Source organism: Zea mays, chromosome 5 (assembly GCF_902167145.1).
Source record: "Zea mays cultivar B73 chromosome 5, Zm-B73-REFERENCE-NAM-5.0, whole genome shotgun sequence".
Classification (NCBI taxonomy): domain Eukaryota; kingdom Viridiplantae; phylum Streptophyta; class Magnoliopsida; order Poales; family Poaceae; genus Zea; species Zea mays.
Window position 1 is genome coordinate 21,799,720 of NC_050100.1, and position 11,597 is coordinate 21,811,316.

Genomic DNA, 11,597 nt, shown 5'->3' on the forward strand with positions numbered 1-11,597 from the left:
GGTGAACAGTGATGACAACAGGGTTACGTGCTCGGGGGCAATAGCTCTGTTAATCTCGCCTCTCACGGGCACTGCGGGGGTATTTATAGGTATCTGAGTGCCCAGCGCCTTGTGTTAAGGACGCATGTGCCCTCAGACACCTAGTTTATCCCCAGAATATTCCCATAAAGCAGGGTTACAAGCTGTCATTACAAGTATGCCTTTACAAATTAGGCCCGTAACACAAAGGCGGCCACGCAGGGCCCGTTACAATGGGCCAGATCACACGTGGGCCTTAGGACTGAACGAGGCCGCGCCGCGGGAAGGCGTTGCCGCAGGCCCTTCGCCAAAGTGCCGAATCGAGCGAAGGGTGTCCCTGCCCGCTTTGTCCCTGTCAGACCAGCGACTGCGGCGGAGGCCTCGGGCGAAGGGTGGCGTCTCTGCCTTCGCCCCAACACCCTTTGCTATACATTTGCTACCCGGTTTATAAAAATGGCGTCCATTACATATCTTGAGGGTATAAATAAATTTAGTTTGGCCTAAATATGAAAAAATATATTAGTATGTATTTTCATATTTTTATTAATTTAAACAAAATCATGTAAAAGTTTCCAGCATCATAATATAGAAGAAAATTACTTAAATAGTCATATTATTTACAAAATTTAACAAAATGACATTTGGATACATAAAAGGACAAAGTTCCATCTCGGAGCCACATATATGAGTCAACATATACAAGTGCATGCTTGTATAACATTGAAGTGACAAAGCTAGCTAGTGCATTGCCTTCACCTGAGCCGGCGGGCTTGCATTGTGCAGGAATATATACAAAGCCGATCCATCCTTGAGAGTCCAGACTACATGCATGGTGTGGTGATAGCTAGCCAGACGCATAGAGATGCACTGGCAAACGAGGCTGAGCTTGTAAGAGGAGTGGCTCAGCCAGTGCGAGACTTGTGCTGGATTCCTGGAGCCTGATTGCACGAACGCCAGGAGGCTTGGTCCATGTGAACCCTTGGAGAAGCCTTGCGAACAGCATCATCGTAACGGAGCTGCCGAGTGAGACCCCCGGGCATCCCCTCCTGCCTGCGCTGAACGAGATGAACCGAAGATCTGGTTCGGTGAGAACCACATGGTGGTACCTATCGTCGACGTCGTCGTTCTCGTTCATCATCAGATGTCGCTCTGGCCGGAACTGGAGAGGAGCGTCCCAGACGTCAGGGTTCCGGCCAAGCCCCACCCGGCTGAGGAGTACATGGCTGCCCTTGGGAATGAGGTAGCCGGAAACGACGGCGTCTTCCGTTGCGACGTGGGGTGGGTTGAACGCGTGGTAGGGATGCAAGCGGAAGGCCTCCCGCACGCACGCCTTCAGATAGTTGAGGCGAGGGATGTCGGGTTCTTGGACGAGCCTGTCCTTGCCAACGACGGTGTCCAGCTCCTCCATCGCTTTGTGCATGACCTCCGGTCTGTTCATCATCTCCGCGAGTGCCCACTCGACCGTGTTTGATGGGTTGTCAATAGTTGCAAACATCATCTCCTGAACATGTATGCATGTATAGTAGTTATTAATCAAAGTTTAACGTATACTCCATCCGTTCTTTTTTATTTATCACGATTTAGTTCAAACGGAGCCAGGGAGTGTATGTGTATCTTACCGCTGTCTGCGCTTTTATTTCATCAAACGACAAGAAAGGCTGCCCTTCTGCATCCTCAAGAGAGACAAGCGCGTCAAGAAAATCTCTTGCCTCTCTCCTGTCACCGCGTTCGCGAAGGCCCTCCCACTCACGGATCCTCTCCCGTATGATGGGATCATGTAACCTGCTCAGGGTCTCCATCACGCTCTCGGCAACCTTCTTATGGTCGCCAGCAACCATCCACGTCCACGCAGCAGGGACGTAATCTGAGACGGAGAAGCAGTACACGTAGTTGAGCAGTGTGAAGAGCGCGTCCATGTGCGTCACCTCCTCAGGACCCGGGCCGCCGCCGCCGCCGCCGCCGGAGAAGTGTCGCTTGCCGAACACGAGCGTCCGTATCATGTTGCCGCAGAAATGCCGTGCTACATGGCGTACATCAACGGCGCTGCAGCAGCAGGCAGCTGCAGATGCGCTGCACTGGCTGTACAGGAAACCGACGAGGTAGTCGGCCTCCTGCGCTCGCCGGCGCTGCAGCCGCTGCTCCATTGACGCCGACAGGATCTCGGAGCTGAGGACCCGCCTCATCTTCTTCCACTGCTCCCCGTAGGGCGTCAGGATGGAGCCCTTGTACCCGAAGCTGAACAGTGCGGAGGCCACTGTCTCCGGGCGAGACGCCAGGACAGCGTCGTTCGTTCTGAGAACCTCACGGGCTGTCTCTGGGCAGGCGACTACTACGACATGGACGGCCCCGAAGCGGAGGCACAGGACGTTGGTGTCCATGTCCTTGAGAAGGCCGTGAATCCACCGAAACACCGGCCTTTTTGACACCACGCAGTGCAGGCTGCCGATGATCGGCAGCCCAGCCGGCCCCGGCGGCAGCAGCTGCTGTGTTTTCTTCGACGACGACGTTGCTTTGCTATACAGAAATAATAAAGCGAGGGCAAGGAAGGCGCAGAGTGCTGTGAACGGAGCGACGACGAGTGCATGGCTAGGTGCTAGCGCCATGATTGATGCTGCGTCTGCGTTACGTTGTATCGTTGGGAAGTACAGGTTCTGGTATTGTTTGGGCAAGGCTGCAAGTTTGTGTTGATGCTCTTGTTATATTTATACTGTTGATGCATGAGAGCAATGTGGGAGCATATTGTATAGTAGTCCTTGATGAAGAGATAAACTCTACACTACCTTCTTGGATTGGCTCCCTATTGCTGTTGCCCATTTTGATCGGTCTGATTAATAAGGAACGATCACTGATCTAGCTAGAATAAGACTATCAACGTCGTCTTAAGAAACTACTACTCCTTGATGAAATGAAGGTACTCTACCCTACCTGCTTGGATTGGCTCCCTATATATCGCTGTTATCCACCTTGATCGATCTAATTAAGAACCTAGCAAACTATTAGCCGGCATATATTATATATATATATATATATATATCAAACTAATTAAAGCTCACTACCGGAATCGCAGGCTTTGCCGAGTGTTGTATTCTTTGCCGAGTGCCTTTTGTCGGGCACTCGGCAAAGAAGGCTTTGCCGAGTGCCGCACTCGGTAAAGTTAGGCTCTCGGCAAAGAGCCCCTTTATCGAGTGCTGAACACTCGGCACAGGACGACACTCGGCAAAGACAAGTTTGCCGAGTGTCAAACACTCGGCAAAGGGCCGTCAGCGGCCGTCCCAAAGCTGACGGCCGTCAGTCTTTGCCGAGAGCCAACGACTGGCACTCGGCAAAGAGGCTTCTTTGCCGAGTGCCACATAGTAGGCACTCGGCAAAGGAGGCTTTGCCGAGTGTCATCTCTAGACACTCAGCAAAGTATATTTTTATTTTTTTATCTTGTCTCCCAAAATTTTTGTGGTATGTTCCTACACTATGTAGACCTACATGTATCATTTGTGGACAATTTTAACAGAGTTTTCAATCGTTAGTAGATTTAGTTCGTTTATTTAAATTTCTTCGGAAAATTTAGATTTGAACTGCAGGTCACTCGAAACTTGGAAAACCGTGCATGCAAAAATGATATTCATGTTACTTAGCATAAGTTACGACAGATTCCAGGAGCGGACCGGAAACTTCGAGCAACATGCTCACTAAACATGGCCGTGAACTTGCCATGTTTAGTGTCGATGCGGCACAGCAGGACGACGACGATGCGGCGCAGCAGGACGACGACGACGACGACGCCGCCGCTCAGCAGGACGTCTCAGGTTCTGGCTCCTCAGGTTCGAGGAGTATCTACCTGCGAGGTCCCGCGAGTCTCCCTAAGCGACCCATACTTCGTGACAGACGTCCGCTGATACGACCCGATGGAGAGAGGTAGGTAACTTTAGATGTTGTTGCTGCTTTTTCATATTATATGTTCAAATTAATAATAGAAACTAATACTTTATCTTAATCACTTTGATAGGTCTTGGATGGTTTTGGAGACTGCAGGGGGTCACGGCCGCAACCCCAATGGCATCCTCGGCCTTCTATGCAGGGAACACTTCCCTGGACTTGTCGAGTACGCCAGAGTGACGAGCCCAGCATACACCTTCGACCACTACGTCGTCGCCCCCGATGCAGTAGATCGGGACGACAGGCAATTCAACAACAAGGCGGAGCGGGTGAAGCAAGAGCTGTGGGTAAGTCTTCCTCGCACTATATTGTTTAATAAGTCGCATTTGTTGCATATTCTTGAAATAATGTATGGATACATCGTCTTTGTATGTAGGATTTCTTCAGATGCGATGCTGGATACGAGGCCAGGGCGGATGTGGTGTCTACTACGTGCTGTAAGAAGCTCGTCGTGGACATGCACTACGAGGCACGCATCCAGGCCATCGTCACTTACCACGGCTCCGTCCTTGGGGAGAAGGTGAACAAGAAGGAAACCCGAATCATGTCGTTGACTCCGGACCAGTACTTGCAGGTAAATACAAAACTTTATTATTGGTACTAAATATGCTTATTTTTATCTTCTGATATGCGTTGTACTTATATTTTTTTAGATGATTCCTCATTGGTGCGCCGCGCATCCTGAGTGCTGGGAGCAGATGGTGCAGAGGTGGTGCTCGGCTGAGTGGGACGAGGCGCACAACGCTAGCCGGGAACAGCGTTTGCTGATGCAAGGTCCCTCCCACCATCAAGGCAGCCGCAGCCTGGGCAAATACGCGGAAGCATGGGTACACACTCTTTTTTATTTAGGTATATAACTTTCGATTAGACATGATTTCTAACCATCTCGTTGGTTTTCTCGCAGTCGGCGGCACATGGTGGCGCGCCTTGCTTCACGTTCTCGGCATATGCTATGGCCCACAAGGGGAAGGCGACGTCCGACGTCACCTACAACCCAGATGACGGGCCCGAGGCGTACACCAACCCCGCCATCCACAGCCGCCTCAGTGAGTACACCGCCATGGCCAAGGAGGTCCATGGGCCAGATTACGATCCGAGGACCGAGGACATCGACGGAGATGTCCTCATGAGGGTCGGAGGAGGCAAGAGGCATGGGCGGTACTGGATTGCCGACGGGGCAATCGACTCGTCCTCCACTCCCACTCTCTCTCAGGTGCAAGCAAGGAGCACAAGCGCGAGCCCAGCCATACGACCTCGGCAGGACAGCTCACAACATCGTATCCAGCAACTCCAGGTTATTCCTTATCTATTCATCGTTCATTGATTATTATATATCTTCTCTTTGCATTATCGTAACATTAGGGCAAAATATTACAGACTCAACTAGATGATGAGAGGAGGCAACGTGAGGAGCTGGAGAAGAGGATGGCGGAGATGTTCGCGTACATGCAGAGCCTTGGCGCCGCACAGGGTAATGCTCCACCACCTCCGTTGTTCCCTACAGCTGACCTTGCTGAGTTCACTACTCCTGTGAGTATCAAAATTTTAGTACTGCATGATATATATTCATATGTTCTCACACATACAATCTCTTCTCTGTGCAGGGTCAATCGGCGGCGTCGAACAACCCTCATGCTTCGTCCAGCCCTTCGCCGAACCAGTCCAGATGCCCACCTCGTTGATGATCTGTTTTGTGATGATCCAGACGTATATTTGTGAGTGTTGGTGATGTTAGTTAGACTTGGTCTTGTGAGATACTTGGTGATGTTAGTGATGATCCAGACTTATATCTGTTTTGTGATGATCCTGACTTATATCTGTTTTGTGATGATCCTGACTTATATTTGTGAGACTTATATTAGTGAGACTTTGTGATATATATGGTGTTGATGATAAATGTGTTCATTCTGTGATGCGATTGATATATAATGTGATGTGAATGATATATATCTTTTGTTTGTTTGGATAGAACAGCAAAAACAAATAAAAAATGGACATCCTGGTCACTTTGCCGAGTGTAACACTCGGCAAAGGGTCGCTTTACCGAGTGCTATGACCTTGGCACTCGGCAAAGAAGGAAACCTGGGAACCGGTAAAGCCATCTTTGCCGAGTGCTGACCATGACACTCGGCAAAGAAGGAAACCTGGGAACCGGCAAAGCCATCTTTGCCGAGTGCTGTTGCCAAGGCACTCGGCAAAGGGACTGGCAAAGGGGCCCACTGGAGGACTCTTTGCCGAGTGCCAGTCCACCAGACACTCGGCAAAGAAGCCTCTTTGCCGAGTGCCAAAGAAGACACTCGGCAAAGGATCCGTCACCGTCACTTGGCGCCGTGACAGTGACTTTTCTTTGCCGAGTGTCAAATGGCACTCGGCAAAATCTTTGCCGAGTGCCCGACGAAAAGTACTCGGCAAAGAGGCTGTTGCCGATGTACAGTTCGCCGAGCGTTCTTTGCCGAGTGTTACACTCGGCAAAGCCTTTGCCGAGTGTAAAATAGCCTCGGCAAAGAAGCTGTGTCCGGTAGTGGCTCCCATATCATCCATTTGTTTGCCTCTTCTTTCACAAAGGATAGAATGTGATATATCTAAGAGCACATGCAGCAGGGGCCGGGGAAAGGTGTGTACACGAGAAAGAAGGGAGACGTACGAGAAAGAGAGATGAACCAGAAACATTTTGGAACGATCTCAATGTCCCTTCCACCCAACTCACTATTTGATCTTGTGGACACAAGTGACTGCCAGGTTCTTTGTACCTCGCCCGGCCCATAATCTGCAAATACGTGCTAGAGTAGTATATATTTGTGCACGCATGCAGTGGATCGGAGGCTAGATTTAGATGACTAAACAGCTTCAAGATAAGTCATCAAATTGGATTTTGATGGGTTTTCTAGGGCACGACAAAGTAGCTGGGATTTATCGATCTATCTATCGGGGCTTGTGACATTAATTATGGGTCAAAAAAGAATCCATAAGCACCTAAGGCAAGAAAGCTTCTAACTCTGCATATATTAGTTGAAAAGTTGTCACGCTTGCCTAATCCCACCATATTAGCTAGAATGCTTTGGTGATATGGTCCAATACTAAAAAAAACGCTAATATAATAAGTTGTGTTGTTCTACGTTTCCTAAGAGCAAGTATAATATTCGATGTGTTATAACGCTGACTATCGTTTGTTAGTGATTATTTTTTGTTGAAGTAATTTTAAATTCACATATTTTAAGATTGAAAATTTCAAGATGTACAAACAACCTTGATAGATACACCACTACTAGAATCCAGCTCTTTGTCGAGTGCTCGTGGTTTTGCCGAGTGTTTTTTGTCGGGCACTCGGCAAAAAAATCTTTGTCGAACGCAGCCCTCGGCAAAGTCCTACTCTCGACAACGACCACGTTTACCGAGAGTAGCACACTCGGCAAAGACAGACACTCAGCAAAGAGGTATTTGCCGAGTGTCAAACGCTCGGTGAACCGCGACGCTCGGCAAATAGCCGTCAGCAGCTGTCTATAGCTGACGGCCGTTATCTTTGCCGAGCACTAGGCGTTGACACTCATCAAAGAAGGTACTTTGCCGAGTGTCGCCCTCCCGACACTCGGCAAACCATGCTTTGCCGAGTTCCAAACCTGGACACTCGACAAAGTATATTTGTATTTTTTTCCCTTTTTCCAACTAAACTTTTTGTGGTTTGTTCCTACACTATGTAGACCTACATGTTCCATTTTGGCACAATTATACCAGTGTTTGCTATAACTATTAGATTTTGTTCGTTTGATTGAATTTCCTCGGATAATTCAGATTTAAACTGCAAGTGACTCGAAACATGGAAAACCGTGCATGCAAAAATGATATTCATGTTATCTAGCACAAGTTACGGCCGATTTCAGGAGCAAACATGAATTTTTGAGCACCATGCTCACGAAATATGACCACGAACTTGTCATCCAATTGTTTAAAAATTGTATAAAACACAAACAAAGTCAGAAAATTATGAAACTTGTCCACATGTCGTGATATCATATGTAGAGTTTATGATAAAAATTGAAAACATTTCGTGAAAGTTATCACACACTCTGTGTAGAAACCTAGCCAGTCTACAATGAAGTTCTATGATTTTATGTGTAGGACACTTAGGTTTCTACACACATTGCTTGCTAACTTTGATGAAATGTTTTTATTTTTTTATCACAGCCTTTACATATGATATCATGACATGTGGACAAGTTTCGTGATTTTCTGACTTTGTTTTGAGGCTAACTCGAAAGCGCAAGTGGTTCGACCACTAAGAGCCTGAGACATGAAGAGTGGCGCCATATCATGCTATATGTATTGACCAACCTTGAGAGGTGACGCCATACATGGAACAATTTCTTCATGAATTCTGGCGTCGATCAAGGGACCCAACTCCACAGGAATATGATACCCTTCTTAGAAAGGGTGCGGGAAATGGATTGTCCGATTTCATTTTCTGGTTCAAACTTAAGGTACGTGCTTAGTTTGTCAAAGAGATCCATTTATGAACTCAATTTAGCGTCTTTTAAATTGCAAATACTTGCAGGGCCAAAGAGATCCGTCTATGAGTGACGAGTTGAGACAAGTAGCCAATGGCTTTACTTATAGGATCGGGAAATATTCTGAGTATGACGTCAATGGATTCGATTTTCGCACAACAAGCTACGACCAAAGTTGGCTCAATCAAAAATATTGGAATAACGGAAAAACCCTAACCCTAGCAGGGTTGGGAGATATATTAATAATAGGAATAGTTGGGCCTAGGCCCATTACAGAGGGACGAGAGGGTGAACCCTAATACATGTCTAACACCCCCCCGCTATCACAACTCTATCCTGTACAGATATTGAGACTAGATTAAAAGTCTATGAATACACTCGTCGGTAGTCCCTTGGTGAAGATGTCGGCGAACTGCATCGTGGTGGGGACGCTGAGAACACGAACGTCACCTGCAATGACACGCTCGCGAATGAAGTGTAGGTCGATCTCCACATGTTTCGTGCGCTGATGTTGCACGGGATTAGTGGAGAGGTAGACGGCACTGACGTTGTCACGGTAGACGAGGGTGGCACACTGGAGTGGGCTATGGATCTCGTGGAGGAGTTGGCGCATCCAGGAGGCCTCCGCCACGCCGTTGGCCACGGCGCGGTACACAGCCTCTATGTTGGAGCGGGAGACGATGGGCTGTCGCTTGGTGGCCTAGGAGACGAGGTTGGCGCCCAGGAATATGGCATAGCCAGAGGTGGAGCGGTGTGTGTCAGGTCAGCCGGCCCAATCTGTGTCAGTGTAGACCACGAGCTCCGACGTCGGGGATGGTCGGAGGAGCAGACCGTAGTCGAGTGAGCCACGTAGGTAGTGCAGAATCCGCTTGAGGGTGGTGAGGTGGGGCTCCCATGGTGTGTGCATATGGAGGCACCACCTGCTGAACTGCGTAGGCGATGTCGGGCCGGGAGAAGGCGAGGTACTAGAGTGCGCTTGTCAAGCTCCAGTAAGACGTCGCGTCGGCGACCGGGGGACCGTCGTCTTCAGAGAGCTTCGCCTGGGTGTCAACAGGCGTGGAGTAGGGCTTGCAGTCGGACATGCCAGCTCGCTCCAGGATGTCGAGGGCGTACTGACGCTGATGCAGGAAGAGGCCCTGGGGCCGGCATTCGATAGTGATGCCGAGGAAGTGATGGAGGGGCCCCAGGTCCTTCATCGCAAACTCCTGCTGGAGGGTGATGATTGTGCGCTGCAAGAGGTCGATGGTGGATGCCGTGAGGACAATGTCGTCGACGTAGAGGAGGAGGTAGACGAGGTCCTCGCCCCGCCGGTAGATGAAGAGGGATGTGTCCGACTTGGCCTCGACGAAGCCGATGGAGGTCAGATAGGTGGCAAAGCGGCTATACCAGGCACGCGGTGCCTGCTTGAGGCTGTAGAGTGATCTGTTCAGCCGACAGACCAGGTCCGGGTTGGCGGCGTTGACGAAGCCGGTGGGCTGGCTGCAGTAGACAGCCTCCGTCAGAGTACCATGAAGGAAGGCGTTCTTGACGTCGAGCTGATGGATCGCCCAGTTACGGGAGAGGGCGAGGGAGAGGACAATGCGGACAGTGGTGAACTTGATGACGGGGCTGAAGGTCTCGTCATAGTCCACGTCGGGGCGCTGGGTGAAACCCCGAAGGACCCAGTGAGAGCACCTAGAGGGGGGGGGGGGGGTGAATAGGTGATCCTGTAAAAACTTAAACTTATAGCCTCAAAACTTGATTAGGTGTTAGCACAGTTTATGCCAAGTGGCTAGAGAGGAGTCAAAACACAATAACCACAAGAATCCAATCACAGAGATGACACAGTGGTTATCCCGTGGTTCGGCCAAGTACAAAACTTGCCTACTCCACGTTGTGGCGTCCCAACGGACGAGAGTTGCACTCAACTCCTCTCAAGTGATCCAATGATCAACTTGAATACCACGGTGTTCTTGCTTTTCTTTTCTCAATCCCGTTTGCGAGGAATCTCCACAACTTGGAGCCTCTCGCCCTTACAAAAGATGTTCACAGAGAATCACAGAGCAAAGGAGGGATTAGCAACTCACACACGACACAAAGATCACAGCGAATACGCACACACAGGACCCAGACTTGAGCTCAAAAGACTAGCACACTAGAACGGAGCTCAAATCACTAGAATGTCGAACAAGTGCGCGAGATTGATGTGTGAGTGATCAAGAGTGCTCAAGGAATGCTTGGGATGCTCCTCCATGCGCCTAGGGGTCCCTTTTATAGCCCCAAGGCAGCTAGGAGCCGTTGAGAGCACATCTGGAAGGCTATCCTTGCCTTCTGTCGTCGGGCGCACCGGACAGTCCGGTGCACACCGGACACTGTCCGGTGCCCGATTTCTTTCCTTAAATGGCGAAGCCGACCGTTGCCGACCGTTGCAGATCTGGCGCACCGGACAGTCCGGTGCACACCGGACAGTCCGGTGCTTCCTTCCGACCGTTGGCTCGGCCACGAGTCGCGCGCCGATCGCGCGGCCGACCGTTGGCCCGGCCGACCGTTGGCTCACCGGACAGTCCGGTGCACACCGGACAGTCCGGTGAATTTTAGCCGAAGTCGCCGGAGAAAAACCCGAGAGCGGCCTCTTCGGCCGAGGCAGCCTGGCGCACCGGACACTGTCCGGTGCACCACCGGACACTGTCCGGTGCACCACCGGACACTGTCTGGTGCACCACCGGACAGTCCGGTGCCCCAGACCGAAGCAGCCCCTTGGCTGTACACAGCCAAGTCTTCTCTTCTCTTCTTCTATCTGTTTCTAACACTTAGACAAATATATTAGTACACAAAACCAATGTACTAAGGCTTAGAAACATACCTTAACTTGTGATTTGCACTTTGATCATCCTTGGGCATATTTTCACATTTAAGCACTTGTGTTTGCACTCAATCACCAAAATACTTAGAAATGGCCCAAAGGCACATTTCCCTTTCAATCTCCCCCTTTTTGGTGATTTATGCCAACACAACATAAAGCAACTAGAACAAGTGCAAAATCACTTCAAATAAAAACTCAAATTGGTTTTATTCAATTTTGGCATATATGGATCATCCTTTGCCACCACTTGGTTTGTTTTTGCAAATCAAACTCAAATCTCTATCTCTAAGTCAAACACACATGTT

At 49.6% G+C, this 11,597-nt stretch overlaps 1 protein-coding gene across 1 annotated transcript; it reads right to left on the reverse strand.

Moving 5' to 3' along the window:
• Positions 1-602: 602 nt before the first annotated feature.
• LOC103626086 (tyrosine N-monooxygenase) lies at positions 603-2,675 on the reverse strand. Its single transcript, XM_008646467.3, has 2 exons — positions 1,638-2,675; positions 603-1,519 (listed from the first exon to the last, which is right to left on the reverse strand). Exons 1-2 carry the CDS (start codon positions 2,619-2,621, stop codon positions 863-865), a joined length of 1,641 nt encoding a protein of 546 aa, XP_008644689.1. The 5' UTR covers positions 2,622-2,675; the 3' UTR covers positions 603-862.
• Positions 2,676-11,597: the final 8,922 nt, after the last annotated feature.

What these genes read in the sequence shown, in the direction of transcription:
- LOC103626086 (XM_008646467.3), bottom strand. Translation starts at nt 2,621, where the DNA reads ATGGCGCTAGCACCTAGCCATGCACTCGTCGTCGCTCCGTTCACAGCA. An exon ending in AAATAAAAGCGCAGACAGCG is followed by an intron (nt 1,520 to 1,637) that starts GTAAGATACACA and finishes ATACATGTTCAG; the next exon opens with GAGATGATGTTTGCAACTAT.